This window comes from Psittacula echo (genome assembly GCF_963264785.1).
Source record: "Psittacula echo genome assembly, chromosome: 1".
Lineage (NCBI taxonomy): Eukaryota > Metazoa > Chordata > Aves > Psittaciformes > Psittacidae > Psittacula > Psittacula echo.
The window spans coordinates 99,280,454-99,304,179 of record NC_137735.1 but is presented as its reverse complement, the minus strand read 5'-3'; the positions used below and the strand labels follow the sequence as shown (position 1 = coordinate 99,304,179).

General features: G+C 42.0%; 1 protein-coding gene across 1 annotated transcript in view; it reads right to left on the bottom strand.

Annotated features, from left to right (window-relative positions):
• The window catches only part of CACNA1C (calcium voltage-gated channel subunit alpha1 C), a gene marked incomplete at both ends in the record, with an annotated part of 484,825 nt that overhangs the window by 62,606 nt on the left and 398,493 nt on the right, over window positions 1–23,726 (bottom strand). The window contains 12 exons of the mRNA XM_080614946.1: window positions 5,773–5,883; window positions 8,710–8,868; window positions 9,319–9,520; window positions 10,412–10,558; window positions 10,666–10,718; window positions 11,405–11,512; window positions 12,668–12,755; window positions 14,271–14,377; window positions 17,815–17,874; window positions 18,011–18,070; window positions 21,663–21,792; window positions 23,443–23,575. Coding sequence (XP_080471072.1) covers window positions 5,773–5,883; window positions 8,710–8,868; window positions 9,319–9,520; window positions 10,412–10,558; window positions 10,666–10,718; window positions 11,405–11,512; window positions 12,668–12,755; window positions 14,271–14,377; window positions 17,815–17,874; window positions 18,011–18,070; window positions 21,663–21,792; window positions 23,443–23,575 — 1,358 coding nt within the window. The remainder of the gene's footprint in view (window positions 1–5,772; window positions 5,884–8,709; window positions 8,869–9,318; window positions 9,521–10,411; window positions 10,559–10,665; window positions 10,719–11,404; window positions 11,513–12,667; window positions 12,756–14,270; window positions 14,378–17,814; window positions 17,875–18,010; window positions 18,071–21,662; window positions 21,793–23,442; window positions 23,576–23,726) is intronic.

Genomic DNA, 23,726 nt, shown 5'->3' with positions numbered 1-23,726 from the left:
CTGACCAAAGAATGACAGATTATGGTAATGGTAAAGAAGAAGAATGCAAGTAGTATGAAGCAGCCAGTGTGACTTTAGAAAAGACTGCTCAAAGATCTCTTTATAGGCATAAACATAAGAGAAATGGAGTAGCAAAAAGGAAACAAAACCAGATGAGTAATTTTTCATGTTTGAGAAGAGATACCAGTGCATCAAATACATGATAAATGCTGACTGAGTGAAGCTTAAAGAGGAGTAAAGAAGGGCAGATGCATCAGGGGAGAAAGAAACGCTGAGGACATGTAGATCCATAAGTAAATGGAGACTAAGAAATAACTGTGGGCGACACTCATGATTTCTACTACTCAGAGGTTCATATCTCTTCCTGAGATCACATGGGATTATTTGCCTTGTGCTGAATGTGAAACTTATTTGAAACAGTGCACAGAAGGCTGAACTCTGTTACATGGAAATTACATTAAAGAATGGCATGAATTCAGAGTAAAGTAGCAGTGATAAATGAGGGACTGAATGAACTATCTGAGGCAGGACAGATGGCATTACAGGCTGCTTTACAAGTAGCATCCATAAACACCCAGGGAAGAAAGGTGCTGACAGTGTCTGGTAAATGGAATAGACTTGTGATCTGTAGTCTCTCTGACAGCCACAATTCCGTAGAGGAAATACCCAAGATTCCCTTTCCACATGCAGACCTGAATTTGACAAAATATATAAATGTGTTTTACTTTATGCATGGGAGTAGTTCTACTGATATGTCTTCCCTAGTTTGAGATGACAGGGACAGTGGTAGCAAATTCATAGTTCTCCAATTACCAGTCCTGCCTGAGCCAGTAAGATGAAATGTTTCCTGAAAGAAAAAGTAGATGTGGTCCATCAGTAAAACAGCCCATTCCATAGAGCTGGAAGGATGTGAAATCCCTGGAAGAATATCTATCGCCATGTTAGCATGTACGTTGACAGATGGCACATCTTCATATGAATGGGAATTTTAAGTTGCTGTCTTTGAGTTGAAAACATAAACCAGAAGCAGGTTTTATAGAGCAGCTGGACCTTCATGAACTGGTGCTTGTGGATATTTCTTCTTTAAGAAGCTTGGACAGTGGTAGCTGTGAGCACCCCAGACAGCACAGCACTTCTCATTCCCTTTAGTAGCTTTATCTGGAAAAAGCATGAAGCAGCAGCAGCTTGCTCCATGCAGGAACCGGAAAGCAGCTCACCCGGCTGGCTGGAGAATTTATAAAATTAGAAAAACAAAGCAGCAAAAGTCCTTGCTCAACAGCGTTACTTTTAGACTGTCTCTTTGAAGTAGCTAGTCTTGAATCAGTTTATGAGCATCAGCCAAGACAAACACCCAGGTCCATTTGGGAGTTTTACTTCAGAGCAGCACATTAATACCATGTAAGCAGACGCAGGGCATGTAGTGGAGGTTTTCTCTATCAGCAGCGCTAATCATCCCAAATCTCTCTTGCTTATTGTTAGCACACACTCCTGTCAAGACTGCATCAGACACAGATGAGCTGTCTTACACAGTGCTTAGATCCTGCAAAATTTATGCTGCAAAAAAACTGGGATAACTGATCCTCTCCTCCAAAAAATGTGCCACACAGAAACACAAGGGATCTTAGAGGCTGGCCTTGTCCCTGCCTGGAATTCTTTATCCATACCAGCAGCAGCTGCTCCAGCTAAAGCCCCCCTCTTCTCTCTTGGCCTTTCTGCAGACTAAACAACGTTCTTCTGTTCTGTTTACAAAGAATGGCCAGTAAAAGGGACAGGTATCAAAGGGACTTGCTGACTAGAGCAACCAACCTCAACAGTAACTGTATGTTTAGTTAGGAAAGCCCTTGTCTTTCTACCTCCTTCACATACTTTCTATAAAAGTTAGGAGAAGAGCCCTGACTGAGAGTTGGCTCCTTATTCCTGCACCTGGCCTTTCAATAAGTAAATCCTTGCTCTTAACACTAGATGCAGGGCTGGATTATCCATGATGATTCTTTACAGTCAGGCACATATGTGATCCTACTTCATGTCTGTGCAACCGACTGTGCAGGGTTTTTTTCACCTTCACTATTGAGAGTAGCAAAGAAGAAGGATGTGTCTCCTCACAGAATGGGAGCAAAAACTGGATAAACGAAAAAAATCTTTTCAGTCAGAGACTGCTACATTTTTTTTGTTGTTGTGCATGCAATACACAATGGTAGCACTGTAGTGTGTTATATTACTGCATATAATAGCAATTGCCATGCCACTGCCTGCAGCAGGAACTTAGTATATGAGGCTCCCCTAAAGCTGTTCTGCATGGGCACATCCCTGTGGTGACTTCTATAAGCAGCTTGAGTGATAGCAGCTCTGAGTACCTCAGGGATCTGTCCCAGTTACCTTAGCAGTTCTCTCTGGTAAAGGTATGAATAAACAGCAGCTTGTTCTACCTTGCACAGATGGAGAAAACCATGATCCTCTGTTGCTGCTGCAGACCATTCATTCCAAGGTGCCTTTAGGAAGTGCCTGTAAAAGGGAGAGCTCTGCAGCAGCTGCTCCAGAGTTACAAGGCAGCTACTGCATTGCTTGCTGTAGTTGAAGGCTAGCTGCAGAACCCATTCTTGGATTAAGCACCACAAAGTTGGAGAAAACAGAGAATTTTGCCAGCTTCAGTTCCATGCTCGATTCTTTTCTGCCACATTCTCCTAGGGCTTGTCACTAAGGTGAGGACACACCACCTTCAGCTAACCAAGTTTCCTGCTTTCTTGTTGTCAGTTATAAATCCTACAGCTCCCTCATCTGAGGGTACTCTTCAGATGGAAAAGAGTGATGTTTGGGCACAAATGAAAAGTGAGACAAAGCAGCTTAAACAAAGGCTGGTTTGTGGTTTATTGCTTCAGGAAATGGCGGACAAATCTTGTCTTTGGCAGAGATCTCATGAGCACTTAATCTTGCCATTTCATATCTGGGAAACACCAATATTGCTTAGGATCTCATTTCTTTGTCTGGGGGACTTTGCTGGTTAGAGAGGAGAGGATGATGGCTGTGCTGGAGTAATGTTCACTCAAGTGACAATTAAATCCTTTTGGACTTTTCCAGCTGGTATTCCTGGGAACAACCTTCATCTGCAAATGTAGTTTGCTTTTATACCTTGACTGACAGGAAGACACAAGGTCTGGCCAAACGAGGCCTGAAGTAACAACTTACTCCATGCTGTGAGACTCCCACATCAAAACATACTCTAGGCAAGCTCAGCTTCAGTCCCAATGTGCAACCTAAAGAGAGGCAGATTGTGCCACCCACCATTGCCCCACATCTGTCCAAGTGGCTATCTGGGATAGGGGGTTTCCTTCTTTGGAGAGCAGGTTGAGTCAATATGGAACAAGGAATGAAGGCTACTGGTCAAATCCATGAGCTGAACAGACAGTGGCAAGTTACACAAGGAATTTTTATTTTCAAGCTTGAGCCGCTGAACTGGTACTCAATATAATCCATTGCAAATGCAGCTGGAGGCAAGTCTTGTTGCTGTATTAGTTGTTTTCATAAATTCATTCCTGTTTTAATTCCCTGTAAATCCTGTGGTTCCATTTTTTTTAAATTTTGTCTGTTTTCTTGAAGGTATTTAATTAAAATAGCAGCTTGAGAGTTAGAACTATTTTTGGCATATGTGCCAGACTACAATTTGAAACAGATTTATTCTTTTCCCTGGCTATTCTTTCAGGATGGGCAGAACCCAGCCTTAGGTTGTTGTCTGATCCTTGGTTCAGAAGACTTTTTTAAGACTCTACTACCCTGGTCACCATGAAAGCTTCTTTTATATTCTCAGTTTTACTATAGTGTAGTAGCTGGGGATTTAGTTGGAAATTACAGGATCATGGAAAACTGGGCTGAGAGGGACATCATGTCTAGTCTAGTCCATTCCACTGTCAAAAGGTAGATCACACATTCCTCACGTGTTTCTAATGAGAGGTTCCCCTAACTTAATCTTAAACCCTCAAATTATAGAAATTCCACAATGCCTTTAGGCTACCTGTTCCAACGTTTTGCTATCTGGAGGATACATGTTTACCCCTCAGCTGATTTTGTTTAGCACTTGGTTGTGCAGCAAAACTTGAAACAGAGATTAGACACAGGAAAGTAAGACAGAGGAAGTAGAAAGGACCTTCAATATCATCAATGACAATTCTTTACTTGTTAAATGCAACCATGTCAAGTAAAGTGTTCCTTGATACGTCAGAGCTCAATATTCGAACTGGTAGAACTTTTTCCCTAAATGCTCAGAACAAATTCTTCTGAGAACCTCATCTTTCTCAAAGTTAAGAATCTCCTGAGAAGTAGAACTATGAAATCAGAAGAACATTACAAAGCCTGTGAGATACATTTCTGGGTACACAGTGTGCAGGTAATATTTTTGCAAAGTGCCAGAAAATTTGCAAGCTAATAGACAAGGCGACATCTCAGAAGTGAAAGGGTCCTTCCTGAAAATTACAATCCTTTCTGAAATAGATGATGATCTGTCTAAATTTACCAAGACAGCGTTAGAGATTTCACACACACACCAATAAATAATAAATAAATAAATTAATAAATCAGCCGTTCACCAGGACTGCACAAGATGCTCTTAACTATCAAGAGAACTACATCTGAGATGGGATAGTGATGTTGGTCTCAGGAAGAAAAAATTGCGATTCTTCAAGAAGTGGTGCTAGAAAGTGGAGTAGGCTGGGTAGGAGTAAAGTCAACACAGAGTTCACAAGAAAAAGTAAGACAAAATTCAGTAGAATTGGACAGCAGTGTTTCTGAGCTGAGGATGAGGAAGACGTTAGGTTAGAGCTGGGAGGAGCTCTTAGCTTCAGTTATCCCGTAAATGTTTAACATGAAGGACAAGCATGACTGTCAGAGACATGATTGTTCTCATCTTTACTAATGTCATAACTGATGCTTCAGACAGTATTTGTCAACCCCAGTGTATCAAGGTATCCTTCAACATACAACCCCATGTGTCAAGGTACCATTGAAGATATGAAATGGCATGAGATACTGGTACTTAAGAATCTGGATTCTGCTCCTTATGACCCAACCCTGAGCTTAAACCTTAAAGAAGAAGGACTTGTGTAATCTTAAATTATGTGAGGTCAGAATCTTTGTCCTTGTCCTGCAGCAGCTGTGCCAAATTAGTTGGAAGAGGCTGTAGGTTATAATCATACCCCATGGTGCAGCTATACTAGCAAAATGCCACGACCCAATGGACAGGACAATACTTTCAGACAGAAACTGCTGGGGTACTGAATATTATCAGTGAAATCTTATACTCAAAACTAAAGCAATTCAAACCATCACTGAGATGTAGCCCTCCCAGAAGCAACATTTTTTTCTAAAGCTCATAACTCAAAATGAGTCATGCTTGATTAACTTCACTTGGGCCAGAAGACTAATCATGGGATGCTATTTATAATTTATTTAAGGAAAGTCAAAGAGAGCATTAGAATGACATTGAGAATGGAAAACATGTTATAACGTAGTGTCACTGCTATAACTTAATGAAAACAGAGAACCAGGAACCTCCTCTCTTAGCAGGTGTGGCCTTTAATTATTTTTATTTGTTTAAGCATGTCTTCTCTCCAGTGAAAAACTCATTAAATATATGTGAGACTCCAATCCAGACAGCAACTGTCCAGCTCAGTTATTGGTGGGGTAATAGATCAGAAAGTTTCACCTCCTCCTTCTCCTCACAGCTGCCCCGCACACATGCACACACACACAGAGGCCAGGAAACTCTACCCCTATAGCACTTACCTTGGGTTTGAAGGCGATTAATTTCAGGACCATCTCAACAGTGAAGAGGCCAGTGAAGAGCATGTTGAGGATATTCATGGCTTCCTTGAACATGCAGCTCTGACCGTAGTGCTGAAAAATAGAATCCCAGCATGAGCGTGAGGAATGGACATATCAATTTATTTAGCTAGTTAGGAATCCACAGGGCCCCTCCTGATCTCCCTTTGTGTTGAGGTTCTCTAAAGAAACCCCCAACATGCTCCATCTTTTCAATGTAGAATTCCCATCTCCCTTTACACGTACACATTTCCATATCTCTAGCCGTTTTTGCCATCTGCCTCTGGATCTCCTATCTTTATACAAAAATCTTTTTGAGCGGTGGCTACTAAAATCACACTCATAACTCCAGTTGAGGTCTCATTATAAATTTGCATAATGGTACAAGACAGTCTCCAATTGTGTTTGTTATCTCACCATTCCCTAACACAGACTGCTTTCTTGTTTGATTTGCTACTGCACAGTAAACAGGGGTTTCACTGAGCTGTTCATAATGATACCAAGCCATTCCCCAAGTAATTACACTTAATTCAAGATTCTGCAAAGTACATGAGCAGTTCAAATCATATCTTTCCAATATGAATTATCTTGCATTTGTCAACTCTGAATTAAATTTGCAATCATGCTGCCCATTCACTTAACTTTATTAAGGTCTTATGAAGTTACTCTCCATCTGCTATTGATTAATTCAAGTAGTGTCTTCAGCAAATGTTGCCACCTCACTCTTCATTTCCCTATTTCCAGATCATTATACTTGAGACTGATTGCACTGCCTTATTCTAAGGTCATCTTCCAGTCCATATTATAAGGCTCTACTGGTAATTGCTTAACTTTGATAAACTTTATTGCTTAACTTTGATAAACAGCTGGGATGAACTTTCATATTCTACATTGGCTTAGGGTGCTTTATTTACAGGACTTTCAGTTAAAATAATTCATCTGCAGCTGAAAGCAGTCCAGGGAAAAATATATTGTTGAGGTGTTTTTAAAGTTTTTTGTAACATTCTCCTTGAAGCACTCTAGTACTTGCGGGACTCTACTTAAAAACTTGGAATTTCACTGTAATGTGGATTTTGTGTTTGCTGTCCGTTACAAAATTTGACCCAAATCTGGCCACAGTATAAGCCTTTGGAAAAATGTACTTTTCTCAAGATGGCTATACACATCGTAGAATCTCCAGAGATGCTGGCCCTACTCAACATCTCACAAACATCTCACAGCTTCTAGCTCCACCTGCCCTATGTGTGCACCATTGTCACAGCAACTGAGCATACTTCAGAGTGAACATTATAGTCTCTCCCTATTGCTTCATGACAGCAGGGTAGTAGGTAGTTTAGCAGAGAGAAGAGCACTTTCTTGTGTTTATGCTGCCTCACTCCTTTTTTGGTACCTTAGGGGGATGGGAAAGAACTAGATCAGATGAAGAAAAAGTAGGGAGGTCAAGAAATCTGGTGAGATTGGATTGGAGACAGTGAGAGAAAATAAGGTGAAAGTTGACTATGAATGTAGATTTAGACATTGAGTGATAGGAAACTAACGCTAGCTTTGAGAGGAGGCTGGGAGTGAGGCAGACTGGGATTGATCCAGTGGAAAATGTAGTAGTGGGATGCTAAGATCGAAAGGGAAGTTGGTGTGGGAGTGCACGGAGAGGTACAAACTAGAGAAGGAAACAAAGTGTAACAGACAACCAAACAGAAGATGATCTCTAAGGTCCCTTCCAATCCAAGTCATTCTATGAATCTATGAAAGGGCAGAGAGAGACTGAAAAGGAGACCCATGGAGGGGTAACTACAACTGAGCCTATGTAGTGAGGAGAAGAGGATGACTGCATGAGGAGTCTGGATCTGGACTATCTGGGCCATGCACCAGGGAAGAGAGTTCATAGACTGACAGGGTGAGGAGAAAGTATGGGGTTTAGGGAGGAGAGTGACAGGCAGACTAGCTCTTAAGCAAAGTGTAGAAGAGAAGGGAGCTCAAGTGGCCAAGGAAACTGAGAGCACAGTGATAGGCTTAGCAGGTGGAGCCTGGGACTGACTGAAAATGAAAGGGAGGTGAGAAAGGCCTTGTGCAGAGACAGACTTGAAGGAACAAGCCAGGTAAGGACAGACTCGGAAAAATGTGCAAATGTTCCACCTGCACATGGTAATCTATTACCTCTATTTGCTATTCTTGTAAATATTTCTTTCATGGATTCACATTAGATCTTTGGAAAACCTTTGCCCAGTAAGGAAAATGAATGTACAGCGCAGTGGACAGTAAGGCAATCAACAGCATCAGTTGTGAAGCAAGTTAGGCAAACACCTATCAAGAAATGCTTAGATGGAGCTGATACTGCCTTAAGGTGATGGGATGGACAACAGGGCCCCTAGAGGTTCTTTCTAGATAGTTTCTATGGTTCTTAACAGAGATTAAAGGAGATACTGGGGTCTTCCTACCCTCTAGCCCCAGTTTCTTTGGTTGTTTTGTTTGCCAAAATATTTGCTTTTTAACACAGAAGAGACCCAGATTTAAAATTCAGCTCTCAGGTGAGTGGCAATTCCAGGCTTATTGCCGCATTTTATAGAAGACAAGTCAGAATTGAGAAGTTGCTTGTTATTATAGTGGCCACTAGTCTGTAATGTAACTGTTAGGTTCTTTTTCTCATTTGTTTTTAAGGAGTTAAACCAGAATTGTTTAAACTGCCAGATATTAACAGGAAGAAGATGAGAGGCAGATTCCTCATTTTAACTAAACATCATCAGGAATGAACATTTGTACAAGGTTTTTTATCATGTCCTTGCCCGTTTCCCTCAATACACTGGGTAAAGGTGAAAGTAGGTCTCAACCATGGCCATTTTGACATTTTCCCCTGACAAAGTCTTATAATTCATTACCTGTAGGGTTTTATGATTGCTTACTTACTTGCATGGCCAGGCAGATGGTGTTCAGCAGGATCAGAACGAACATCAGGTATTCAAAATAGGTGGAGTTCACCACATACCAAACTTTGTACTGGTACTGGTTTTTAGGGATGTATCTCCGCAGGGGCCGGGCTTTCAGGGCATATTCTACACACTGGCGCTGTGAAAGAGGCAGGGTAGGTTTAAAAATAAAAACAAAATACAGGGTTGGTCAGCTACCTCCAAGCATTATAAAAATACAATATGTTTCAAGTTTTTTACTGAAATGAAAATGCTTGGTATAAGCATTTCTTTCCAAATGTGCATATTCTATCCATTGAACAGTTACACCTGCATTTACTTTGGCCAGACAATGTCAATTAGTCATGCTTATCTAATGTCAGTGAACCAAATGGTACAGCACATATATTTAAGTAAATGTTATCCCTTGAGCAAACATTACAGTAAGGCTTTTTCTTTTACCTCACTCCTGAAAGATGGCAGTGAAGCCAGCTTATTGTTTTATCTTATTGGCAGTCTTCACATGTTCCTCTCTGTATATATTTATCCCTTAAATGCTTATTCTCAATGTATTTTCTATCTTTGGTGGTGACAAGTTGTTGTAAATTACCTGGTTTTTGTCCAGCTCACAGTTCTTGTACTCTTGTTCTCCTTGTTCCTGAAATGTGACGATGACGAAACCAACGAAGATGTTCATCATGAAGAAAGCAATGATGATGATGTAGATAATAAAGAAGATGGAGATCTCAACCCTGTGATTATAGATGGGTCCCACATCCTCCATGTGGGAATCAATGGACCTATACAGCAACCTGAAAGCAAACAGGATCCCAATGCAGAGAAAATCTGCAACTGCCTTCAGGCCTTATAGGTGATGTTATAAAGTTTAACTTCATGACTTTCCTCTACTTGTATCAAAATTAATTCACTCACAGCTGTGCAGAGTGTAAACTCTTGCAAAAGAGAAGACATGGCTCTTGCTAACTTTACACATTTGAACCTGTTCAGGGGTGAAATCTTTTTGTAGTTGAACAATTACAATTTAAAACAGAAGCATGCCCTTAAGTTAACAGAAGACAGGAGAGTCTGTGTTGTTGGCAGCTCAGTTTTGTGAGAAAATGGGATCACAGCACTTTTAACATTTGTTAACATCGCTGTTGGCATCACCCTGTGACACAGGTCAGGGTCAGCCCACCTGGTACCCTGCATGCCTGTGTCACTCTGACAGAGTGAAGCTGTGGGAATGCTTCACCCTGTGGCACAGCCAGCACAGGCTGGTAAGACATCCCACCTCTGCCCATATTGCAGAGATAGCACTGCTGTGTTTCATATGGCCCTGCTGGCTCCATCAGGAAACTTGTACCCTAGCAATACTGGTAAGTGCCTGACAGGCATTTTATATCCATTTATATACATAATATTTGTAACAAAGATTGCTATCACTGTTACTACTAGTAATTATTTTTTAAGAGCTACAGACAGTGCTGTGCACTGTTTACAAGTACAGAAACAGCAATTCCTTTGGGCCCTGAGGATTTTATAAAGTACATAATACTACAACGACTGCTGTTACTACTGCTATGCTTAACGCTTTAGACCTATTTAAATACTTAGAATGGGAAAGACTATGCTCTGCATTCGAATTTCTCTTTTGAAATGAATGAGGATATTGCTACTGTTGCACTGGCCCAAGAAGCACTCACTCTGGCCAGCCCTCAAAGGTTGAGACAGTGAAGAGGGCCATCATGGCAGTCAAGACGTTGTCAAAGTCAAACTTGCTGTTCTCCCAGCTCCGGGGTTGTATCATCGGCTGGTTGACCTCACCATCCTTGTATGTAATGTAGTACCCTCTGTGGATGGAGAACACAGAGAGAACATTGCAGAACTACAATTCCAGTACAAGGCCCTGAGAGTGGGTGGCCAGTGAAAGGGGCTAACTGGGAAAGGTCAGACCCACCTGCATTCTGCTTCTGTCTGCTTGGAGCTATCAGTGCAGCTGTACAGCTTGCCCTTGAAAAGGAAGAAAGAGGAATGAAGCTTATTTTCTTGACAACACAAGGGTTAAGGCAGATGATGTAGCAAAGAGACTGTGTTTTCTACTTGCTAAACCAACTATGAGTATGTTTACATGCTCTTTTGCAGGTAGATGTGAGGAAACAGGACTGAGAGTTGCCTGCATCTATGTAGTTCAGAGTACAGGCTTTCATCTGCTTGCACAGTACTTTTACGTGTATGTCTGAAGGTGCATGACCACTGAGTGCTGCAGAACACTTGTTGACAGAAGGGTGGTGAAGGGCAAAGAAATAAAAGCAGACATAAAGAAGTGAATGAATAACCTCCTGTGATTATCTGGCATGCCCCTCTCTCCATGAGATGGGAGGTAGACAGCCTGCAAGTACCCTTTTCACCTCCCTGGCACTAAGCCATGCCACAAGCTATTTTGGGGAAGAAGGTTACTGATGTTACTGATGATTTCTTATGATTACAGATGAAGGTAGGAGTTCTGAATATGCCTGGTCCAGTTTTGGGGAACTGCTGGTAGCAGGAGCCCAAGTAACACTGACAGTGTCACAAATGTTTTACCTTTCACACACAAGACTCCATCTCCCCTTCCCAGGCTTCTTGGTGGTAGTTTTCTTCCCATCACATAATACAGCTCAGCGTAATGGATGAATAAATGGGCCCAATGGTTTTACCTTAAACAGCTGAACTCCAATGCAGGCAAACATGAACTGCAGCAAAGTAGTGACAATCACAATGTTTCCGATGGTTCGGATGGCGACAAACACACACTGGACCACATGCTGCAAATGGAAGATAGGGACAAAAGTAACTTGCAGGATTGTTCTGGCTTCTCTGGCTAAGGGAGAATCCCAAGACTAAATATACAATTAAGAGATTTACAACTAACAATTGCCCATTAAGTAATGTCTCATGAAAGAGGAGAGAATACCAACTTCTTATGTTCCTCACTGTACTCTTAGGAAGTTGCAGAAAGGGACAGAAAAATACCAGAGCTCAGCTCTCTGAAACTTTCAGCAGCACTGACTTGGACAGTTGGGCAACCACCAGCCCACAGGAAGGAATTTATCTAATACAGTAAGGCTATGTTAAAATAGACTTGTGAGCGGATCTGTAATCTCAGCAAACTACTTCATTTAACCTCAGTGATGATGGGTGGGACACCCGTCTGGAAAGCAGCTTGGCAGAAAAAGACCTTAGGGTCCTGGTGGATACCAAGTTGAATATCAGCCCTTGCTGCAAAGACGAGTTGTATCCAGGGCTGTAACAGGCAGAACACTGAGCAGACTGAAGGAGGTGATCCTTCCCATCTGCTCAGGAGTGGCAAGGCCACCACACTTGGAGTACTGTGTCCAGTTAGGCTCCCCAGTACGACAGATATGGATGTACTGGAGGGAGTCCAGCCAAGGGGCACAAAGATGATTAAGGAACTGGAGCATCTCTCCCATGAGGCAAGGCTGAGAGAGCTGGGACTATTCAGCCTGGAGAAGAGAAAGCTCAGAGGGAGTCTTGTCAATGTACATAAGTACCTGAAGGGAGGGTACAGAGAAAGCAGAGTCAGGCTTTTTTCAGTGGTGCCCACTGATGGGACAAGTGCAATGGGCACAAACTGAAACACAGGAAATACAGGAAATTCAACTGAACATTGGGAAGCACTTTTTTATTGTGAAACAACTGAGCATTGGAACAGGTCACTCAGAGAGTCATGGAGTCTCTCTCCTTGGGGTATTCAAAGGCTATCTGGGCATGGTCCCAGGCAACCCACTCTTGGTGGCCCCCTTGAGTGGGGTTGTCGGACAAGACAACCTCTGGAGGTCCCTTCCAACATCAACCATTCTGTGATTCTGCTGAAACACTACCTGAATCACTGCAAAAGTCCTTGTAGCCTGAAATAACTTGAATTTATAGTTTAGGGAATGCATTGGGACTTTTCTAACCTTTAGTCCTTTGGCTCTGTTAATGGCCCTCAGTGGTCTAAGGACTCGCAGAACACGTAGGATCTTCACCACATTGATAGCACTGGACCTGGAAGCAAGTATTGGAAGGTTTGAGAGATACAGCAATATAGGGAGTGTGCTTCAAGGGCAGATGGATTTCACCCACTTTTTCTTGTTTGAAATCCTACATAGCCTTAGACTGTTTAGGATAGTTAAAAGAGTCAACTCTTTGCTACGGCACTTCAGGGCTAATGAAACTACTCTCTGGTGTTATCTTCATAGGTCTTGCTTCCTGATCTAGGCAGGCTCAGTATTTCTGCTGTTTAATGAAGGGAATTGAACATAGGCAGGGTATTTTGGTTTTTTTTTTTTTTTTTTTTTTTTTTCTTTTTTTAAAGCAGGGCAAGCTGCCAAACACTCTGTAGATATCCATGATACAAGAATTGAGCCAAGATGTAGTCATACAAGATATTTTCAGATAAGGTTCAAAGAAGCACTCCACTGAAATATTCATAGAAGAGTGGAAACTCCAGGTGAATCCAGCACTAAAGGTATACCATCCACCTGGAGTTTGATCCTGCAATGTGTTTGACCTCTGATCCCACAAATCAATTGTGTACATAAATTTACAGATGTGGAACTCCCACTGAATCAACTAGGGTAACTTATGTACTTAATTTTAAGTACTGAACATAATTATCTTCTACAACAGAGCTCTCTGCATCTTCCAAGACTAAAACTCTGACTGAGAAGCTTTTCCATGCTGTATGACCTCAGGCACTCCTTACTGATTTTGGGAACAGTTTCTTTTACTAACATACTAAGAATCTAGTTAGGTCTGTAAGAAAGAAACAGCAGGTCAAAATGAGCACTGTGCCATTCTTAAAACTTTGACTGAAAGCCTAATGGACCTGACAAATCCTTCTGTTTGACTATTTGACTTAGTTCTGGAACATGACATATGTGAGCTGCTAACCTGTAATGGTGACAATTGGGAGCTCATTTCTCATCAGGTAGGATACTACTTAGAAAACTCCCTAACCAACACATCAAGTTCCATACAGTCAAGTAAATCTATAAACTCATTAAGCAAATTAACCCATCAACCAACACAGCACGATGCAACAGAAGCAGGATCAACAGTCACTGCCACCAGTACTCTGCAGATTTTCACACAGCTCTTCAAACTCTTGATGGTTTTTGATTGACCAAGACCCACAACATCTTAGGAAGTAGCAAAACACTATCAGCCCATTTTCTGAGAACTGTAGGAGGGAACAGTAAGTCACTCAACTGTCCTGAATTGATAAGTGAATCGAGACATCTTGGAACGAAGCTAAGAACCATGATTCCCCATGGGCCATTTCTAGTTCTCATTTGTTCTTTCTGAAAGTTACCCCTTCCATGTCATTAGGGTAGAATTTCCCACTTATTACCTCCCCTCTTGAGGATGAATTTTAATGGTCTTGAATCATCTGAGGGAAATACCTCCAGGCTTATGAGAAAAAAGTCTTACCCAGGTAAGACAATGAGCCTCAGATGTTACTTCCCAACCCAGCCCTGCAATTCCCAAACAACAGCCAGTTGAAAAGAGCTCACTCACTGGATCCCAAAGGAGATGAGAGAAACGCTGACCACCAGCAGGTCTAAGATGTTGAAATAGTTTCTGCAGAAGGAGCCTTTATGGAGGAAAGCCCCATATGCGGTCATCTGCAGGAAGGCACATGAAGACACACACACACTTTGCCATTAGCAACTGTTCAGAAACCAAACACATCTGGTTGTGCTCAGAGTATATAACTGGGGAGGGGCAGAATTTCTAACATAACAGATAATTTACCCCCAGACCCCAAAGGAGAAGCTGAGTCCCCATTGACAGAAGAGAGAGTGAAAAAGACATTAAGACAACTATAAAAGACCTAAATAGGGAAAACAAATACTAGGTTCAGTGAGGAAAATACGCACTTTGAGTGCATAGAATACATAACATTTAGAATCAGCAAAGCAGCAGAATGACTGCTTGCAAAAACTACTCTTTGCAATCATATGCTTTTTCCTTTCTCTTCAATGGCAGAGGACACTTGTGGGTATGATGCTTGTATTATATAAAGGCCTCTTGAGCTAAATTGAATTAAAAAAAAAGGGCTGTTTTGTAATGTTTTTCAATGCTCAGACCAGCTGCAGTGGACAGCTGAGTTCTCTTCCCTCTGTGAAGAAAAAACAGAATCCCTCAGGAATTCTGTGCTTTGGAGCTGAACTAACAGGAGGAATTTCAGATCTCTTCGGTTTGGTCCTTCTGTTCAGCTCAATCCTGTATTCATTTTCCTATCCCTATTCAGGTTTTTCCACTTTTATTCTAGAAGCAGTTGCACTTTCCCCTTGGTTTTCCTCACAAAGCCCAAGGTAAGATTCTTTGAGACAGAGTGGTTTCTTAGGGGAGGTAATCATTATGAACATCAGCCAGCAGAGGAGGGAAAAGATCTTACATGTTTTACAAGGGACATTCTGCCCCATCTGGGTATGAAGGGGTATTTAATACCTGCTGGCTTTAAGGAGGATGTCACAGCTCCAGAATTGGTTTAAGTGACTGTGTAAACAATAAACAGAATTGGGTCTCACCCGCAATGTCAGACCTAAACACCTCTGAGGTCAGAATTTGAATTTCAGACTGAGCTCAGTTACAGAATACGACTAAATGAGTCTGGTATGGTTAAAGAGGGTGAGCTGATGGGGGTATCTGTACCACCTACCTTAGACTCAGTGAGCAACCTAAGGAGCTGCTTTGAAGAAACCCCATCCCCACAACAGCTAATGTCCCTCCACTACCTGGGTTAGGAACATAGGCTGCTAAATTTGGTCCTCTGAATGCCATCTAAATTAGATGTCTAAAGTAACTCGAAGCAGACACTGTGAGACTGTTCCTCAGTGATGAGCTCTAGCCAGACTCCCAGCAGAGAAGAGTGAATGAGAAGTTGAGTTTTCTGGCTCCTGCTAATGGCTTAGGATGGCATACATGCTAGTGGTTTCCAGTCATGTCTGCCTGGGACAGTTTTATTCAGAGGAGGGGTGGAAGGGAGCATGGTATATCACATTACTTTTTCACCAAAATTCCATGATACCAGGGAACTGCCTATCAATCAGACAGAACTTAGAAGGGGAGGAAGTATAAACTCTGGTCTTGGTTTAGAATTTATACTTATAGACACATTCAATTGGGAAAGAGGGGAGGGGTTCTTGCCATAACAAAGGTGGTAAAGATGCCTGGATAGATTTTGTATGGCAATCTTGAAAGAAAGGAGACACCATTGAAATCAGGAGGAGAAGCTCTGCTGAGTTTAAGTTCTATGCAAACTGTGGTTCTCTCAAGCCTGCTGAGAGATGTTGTTATTTCAGAAGAGACTCTCAAAGAGTCTATAATCTATGTCCGTCTTCCATCTGGGGCACTGAACCAGCTTTTAGGATGACAATTAAAAAAACCTTAGTGGTCACTTTGCTAACATTCACCAGAGTCCACCACGGCAGTGTGAAGCTTGCAGGTGTCATCAGCAACATGAGGTCAGAGGTAGCTTGTTTCTCTACAGCCTTGATTCTTTTGTTTTTCACTATTTAGGCTAACTTTTCTGTTGTGGAAAGCACTGTGCTAAATCCAAAGCAGCAGAGAAACATGCACTGAAAAACCAATGCAACTTGTGAAGCAGGAACTGACAGGACAAGAACAGACGAATTTCTTAAACAATTGTAGTCCTTGTGCTCCTCTCCAATTTGAACTCAGAGAATATCCAGGGGTGGTGACATGAATCCACTGAAATTAATGGGAGGACATAACGAAGGCCCCTCTGATGCACTCTCCTGATGAAAACAGAGCAATACACCAGTGGGTTTGCTTAGGTTCTGCTTCCACTGAACTTATTAGGAGTGTTATTATTTGCTCCAGTGGAAGCAGAATTAGTAATTCTAGGTTCAAACTGGTGTCTTGAGCTATGGTTTTATTTTTAAGTGTTGCTGTTGAGACGTTTTTCTTTTCTGACAGGCCTTTTTGATCAGCCATTTGGTATGTGCTTTTTCAGATTTATTGTGTAGGCAGAGATGCACACTGCACAGAGGCATAACGTGTACATCTCTTTGGAGAACATTATGGCTTTGGTGATTTTAAGTCATATCAAAAAAGCATGTTTCTCTACAAAAATATTCAGGGGCCACCCTACTTGCCAGCTTTCAGTACGGATACTGTTATTAGGGTCTTGAACTGCAAGATCTGAGCAACGCTAAGGTACTGCCTGCCAGCACTTAGAACTAGCTTGCTGAGGAAAAACCCAAGCTGCCAAATGAACCTAGCATTTAGAAAGCCAGAACTTTGCTCAATTACTGTTATTTAAATTATTAGCCTACCAATTTGGGAAAATTAGTGTTAAGAACAAGGCAGCCTATTTTTATTTTCTTCCAGGCTAAACTACTATTCTGCACATTTCCCTTGGTATAGAGTATGTTCCTGGGAAACAGGAAGGCAGGTTTCAAACAGGCAATGCAGCAGCTTTTCACTCGCAGCTACAGTCCTTGGTGTTTCAATGACTTGTACTCTAGGTTACCTCTTCACATCTAAAAAGTGAGCTACCACACTGCGCTCCCTGACTCCTACTTGACTGTGCACCCTGCAACCTCACAGGGTTATCAACCGCCCACTTATATAGGCCACCCTCTGGTCCAGCCTCAAGAGTTGTGCAGAATGAGTTGTAGCATGTGTAAGAGGAGGTGTGTGTTCTCAGGGTTCCTTGCACAGGGAACAAATACGGTTTTCAGAACACTGGCCAGAGTAGAGAGCCTTGGGTGATGGCCGCCTTCTTGGCCTCCTCTTACTTTTCCCAACATGATCATCCTTTCATTGTGATTCCCATAAGAAGCTTTGTATTATTACTTTTTTTTTTTTTTTTTATATAGGCCCTGAATGATAAGTTTGAATATCAAAATTTCACGGAAGACTTTTTAAGCAACTAACAAAGCATTAAAATCAAAAGATAAATAACCCTTTGTGTAGCGATAATAACGGGGTTTAAAAAAGAATAGAAAAAAAGAGTGAAACAAAGAAAGAAAGAGAGAGAGAAAAAAAGAGAGAAAGAGAGAAAAACAAGTGTATTGCTCAGATTGGTTACCTTAAGAATAATTTCTAATGTAAAGATACTAGTGAAGACATAGTCTGCATTGCCTAGGATCTGAAAAATAAGCACAATTGGGTTAGTGGTACTGAGTGTGATCCAAGAACAAACAGGCATGTGTGTTAGCAACAGACAGTGGCAGAAAACTAGTAAGCTTGTGAACAAGTAATGGTAGAGAAGATGGGCACTTTACCTTCAGAGCAATTTCAATGGTGAAAATGACAGTAAAAACTATATCAAAATAAAAGAGAATCTGTAAAAACAAAAGGGAATAGGATTGGGGAGGGCAGATCAGTGAGTGATCACTTGCATGGGAAATCACAGTTCAAAATCAAATACATATGCCTTTTAACAAGGGGACAAGGATTATATAGGAAACGGTGTTGTAATGAAGTCCTGTTGAATGCAGTGAAGGTCCTGGCACAGAGGACAAGCAGCACATTTCATGAAATCTTTTCTGAGTTACAATCCCATGAGGACTCTAGAGGCAAAATAAGTTTTTGGTTGTTGTTGCAGGATTTTTTCTTTTTTAATCTGATAGAGAACAGACGATTCCAGGATTTTCCCAAATACACATCCAAACTGAGAATACAAGGAGCCCGGTCTCCCAGTGGAAAACATGACATTCCTTCTCATTAATTTCCATTCAGGCTTGTTCTGTGCTTCTCGCAAAGGAAGAAAAGCAAACCTCAGATTCATGCTCTTGCTATTTTTTTTGTCTATCCTGATTTGCCCTGGATTAGGCTGAAAAACAAAGACTCTGCCAATTGAACAGAATCCCAGCTCTTGTACTGCAACCATAATATTTTCATGTGCTAAAGGTGCCTAACTTAGATCTTGCATCTTTCCATTGGCATCCTGGATAACAGGCAAGCTGCAAGGCATTCATCATTCCCATGAACTTAGAGCTGATGATGGGGGTACTGGTGGCATGCACAGCAGACCACAGAAAGTGGTCCTAGAGTGTCACAACAGACAACAGCAAGTCTGGAAGTGTAAAGTGATTTTCAAAGTATCAGAAATATCTTTTGCTGCTAATCAATGGACCTCCCACAAAATTAAAAGTGGGAACTTCCTCCTTGACTAATGGGACCAGAATTGAACTATTTTTGATTCCAATGTATTCCAATATCCCAAGCCATTTTAGTGTTATCTATAAGTGGTGAAAATCAAAAGTATCGTGCCCTAGGATTGCTGTTGTTTTACTGTTGTTTGACCATGAGCAGGCCAATATATGGAAGTTGTACAAAACTGATCGTTTGTCAGATTTAAACCTTTACTACTAAAATACTAATAAACATACAGCAGTAAAGTGCCCTCTCTCATCCCACAGCTGGTTTTTGTATTTCAGTGCCTGTACCGTAACTCAGATTTATAAATGGCTAAATTCTCACAGCTTGGAATGCCACAGGCAGTAGGGTAGCTACTGCAAATTACAGGGTTATTTTAGATGGCACTATTTAAGCATGATCTGAATCTGAACTAATTTGCAGACACTAAACGTCAAGTGGGGGGATGCATCACTTACTGCTACTGTGTAACTTAACATTTTTCAGGTCACTGCTCAGTTTTTGACCCCAAGTTGTTCTCACTTCTTCAAGGCTGTCTTGTGCTCCATCAATTTTTGCAACTTAGAGAATTAAAAAAAGGGCCATTTCAAGGATGGACAGATCTCAATTGCATCCTTTATTAATTTACACATATTATGGCTGGAAATGCCCCTTGCATTTAGGTCCTGACATTTGGTTATTATATGAAAGGAATAATTTTATAATCAATGGGCCAAACTCATGGGTACTCTCAGGCTGCTTTGCATGACTCCACCGACATAAAGCAGTCATAAACTTGATTAAAGTGGATAATCAAGCTGTACCTGCAGCTGCTTTACATCACTAGAGCATTGCAAAGCAGCTATAGCATGCTGGTGAAGGTGGCCCCAAAGCTGCAGCTAGTAAAGATGTCCGTTATAGATGAGATCACACCTAATGAAAACGATCACTGCTCCACCTGTGCAGGAAGCACACTTATCAGCAGGCATATTTATTATTATCTAAATGTGAATTTACTTTAGAATATATTATAATGAACAAGCACCTTGTCAAGGTGCAAACAGGAGAATACAGTGGGCACAGGTCTTAGGACCTGTTTGGGCTTTAAAGGCTGTTTGATCAGACTGAGGAGGCACTTCCAAACACCTGCTGCCTGAGCCCTGTGTGACACAAGAAAGACATAGCCACAAGCCTGCCTAGGATAGAAGTAGTGTCCAAGCCTCTTTGCTAACCTTTCCTTGGGTCTCTGTTCCTGTCTTCCTACCCTAGGACACTTTCTGTCACCAGCAGCAGTAGTCTGCACAGTAGTAGCTCTTGGGCACATGCTAATGCCTGGTTATGTTGACCCAGCGTGAAGTTAGAAGCAGTTAGTTTGCTTTCAGCTTGCTTTCTTTCCCTCTCAGGCCTCTGTGTGGCCACAGGGCAAGACATATTCTTACTGTTCTACTGTCAAAGTGTAAAGGCAGACCACATCTGCAACCCAAACCTCTTGTCAGTGTCCCCTTGTATGATACATTTTAAACATCTGTACCTGCAAAAATTAAACACAAGTTTTCATGCAACATCAGTGGCTTCAAACACACAACACAACACTTTGCCCCAAATCTTCAGCTCTTTTGTCCAGGATAACCAGCTTTGACTACTTTTTTTTTCTCATTTAAGTCTCTCTGCTGCAACTTCTATGGTATGTCAGAAGCCCACATGGCAGCTGACATCATGCTGCAGCACTAATACATACTGACATACATTTATCTCTACATTGTGGGCACACTTAACTGTGCACAAATGGGTCATTGGTGACACAAATTTGGCTGTATTATTTAGCACCTTCCTTCAGGACAAAATGCAAAGCAGCTCTGAGATAAGCTCAGGAAGAAATCTGCCTTAACACCTTCTCTGCATGAACATGTGTCTTTAAATGCATGCTGAGGCCAGGATATTTCATGGAGGTAGAACACTGAGTGTTAAATTAGGGTTTTATTATTAAAAAACAAAGAAAATTGTCCCAATCTTTAAGCCTAGCAAGTTCTTCAGGCATAAAGACACCAAAATGCCACTGCAGAGAAGCAGAGAATAGAAGTCTCACATACGACTGCTGACTTGCTTGATTTCTGCAGTGATTCCAAATTAATGGGAACAACCACTGGCAAAGTTAAGGGAGCACTGAATGTTCCAAAAGGCTAATAAGAATGGGCAGGAAAGAAGGTGAGAATGTATCTCTGTGCTGAATGCCTTCTTCTCCTTCCCCCAGACTGCTGAGGAGAGGAACAGAGCATATTTTCTGAGGATCATCTCAAATTTAATGATAGCTTTGCAACTTGTGTTCAAATAGTCTGATTCTAACCTTGGTAGCACCATTTTCCTCCAGTGTGACTGCATGAAACTCAAGAGTGTTACTCCTGATTTTCATCAGTGTGAACAAAATCAAAATCAGGCCCTGGACTTTTTAGTTCAACAGAAAGCATGTGGCATGTTCCAAAGGGAACCTGCAAATCCCCCAAGTTACAATTATCTGTATCCCAGTCAATGTTTCTACAGCCCATTTCTAATGCCTTAATTCCAGGGAACGATAATTTTGCTTCAGCCTCCTGCCCTTCGTTTCGCTACACACGCTTCTGAAATGAACTAGAGGCCAGATTATGCACTGATTCATGTTCTCTCACACAGCCTAAAAAAGGATAGGGAGCTACCTCTAAAGCTTTTTAGCAGCTTTTCCTGCCTTTCCTTTCTTCAAATCATGATCTGCTTATACCACACTTTTAATACACAGTGAGGGAAGGAGGACGGGAAGCATACTTGATTCCTAAAGGAGAGGTGTCGGACGGGGTCCTCAGCTGCCAGGGAGATGCTGCTGAGCAAGATGAAAAATAGGATCAGGTTGGTGAAAATGTTATCGTTAACGATTCGATGGCAGTGGACACGAAACCTGAAAAAGAGAGGAGAGGCACAACTTCATCTCTCAGAGAACAGCAAGACATGGGAAACATTCCCCCCTCCTCTTTTGCCAGCAGGACTGGCCCTGGAGGATTGAGCTGCAGAGCACCTTCCCTCTGCCCCAGCAGCAGGGAGAATGATGGGCCCAGCAGCTGTGATGGGTGCCGGGCAGCCTTGGCTCTCCATGTCATGGAGTGATGCACACAGAGTGATTGGCTGCCTGTGGGACTCATGCTCAGTGAGTTTGAATGAAGAACAGTTGCCTCCTGACAGAGTCCTTTGTGATTTAAATGTGGTCTGAAATCTTCCAACCCCAAATTGTATCCTTTGTTTTCATTCACAGAACCATTCCCCATTCATTCTACTATCATCATGGGGCATCTACCTTGGTTACAGGGCATAGACCTGGCCAAATAGATATAAAACAGGCTGCAAAGGGCTTCTGAGAGGACATCATGCCATGCAGGGTGTCTGCTGAACATAAGGCAAATATAGAGTGATTGGCACTCTTGGTAGGAAACTAGAAGGTAAAGAAGTAGCAGTCTCCCATCAAACAGCAGCATGCTTACTGGAGACCATTGCAGCACTTTCCATATGTTGGTATCAGGGCAGGAGGAATTAAACCTCATAACATTCCTATGCATAATTCTAGAGACACTTCATTAATCCATTTAGCTCTGCTTTTGGCTGTTAAGCCTCCAAGCCCCTATTTAAGCAATTTTACAGATGATTGCAGAGGTTAATTTACTTCTCTTCAAAAAGCGACAGTGGGTGAGTGGCAAAGCTGACATTAGAGTCCATGAGTCCTAGTTATCATCAGTCCCTCCCTGCTGCACATACCCAAGTAGGAGTGGCACAAACCCCACTGTGGAAAGACTGGATGTAAATTCAGCTGTACTTTTACAGCCCTGCTTTACTTTGGGGCTGTGATTGGAGGCCAAGTGCCCAAGGGAGATGTTGGGGTACACAGTATTGCACAGACTATGGGGCAATGAGTTAATTTCTGCACCCTTGGGAAGATACATCCCTCTGTGTCATTTCTCAGCCCTTCACTCACAGAACTGGTCTCACACATCTGTGTTGGATAGACAGTTGGGGCAATGTGAATCCACATTGAATGAACCCAAGGGAAGCAAGAGAATTATTCTTAGTCTCCCCTCAGAGCTATGGACTCTCTTCCTCCTCCCTTTTTTTTTGTGCTCATTCTTGACATGTAGGAATGAGCAGAAAGTCATGAACTTCCTACTGGGAGTGGATTTTGAGCAGCCATTAGAACAGGAAGTTCCTACCTCATGCTTGACTGATTGCATGACGGCTTGCTTGCAATTTGGACCTGAATATATTGGTGAATTCCAACTACTGACTTGCCTCCGAGACCCTTATTTCTGAAGGTTTTAGGATTCGTGTCTTCAATCAGCCTTGCAGGTGCCATGAACTCCCATTGAATATTGTCAGGGGGTTCCCTACAGTTATGCTTTCATGAGGATTTCATGCCAAGGCCTTTAAAAGAGAGACTGGTCGGAGGAGGTCTCTGGTACGAACTGCTGGAAGGAAGCTCTGCACTGCATAACCTTTGGGGCCCAGCATGAAAGGGATACCTTCCATCCACCTCCTTGTTCCAGCTAAGCAGTCTCTTAAATACCTGTTGTTAGGACTGAAGATGAAAAAAGCACTGGCATCAGGCATGGGCACAGCCTTTTCCTTGAGGTGCAGCTCAGACATCGGGCGAGGTCGAGGGCCAACAGGCATCTCTGGTTCTTCCTCATCTTCCTCTGCTGCAAGAAGCATTTTTGTCTTTTAATACAAAATACAATCCCCTTCTGGATTGCTGGGGGATGTGTCTCTGTCATAACTATAGCTAAAAACTAAGAATTGTTGAAATAGGATGATGAAAGCCTGAGGTTCCTTGACCATCTCCTTTCTCCA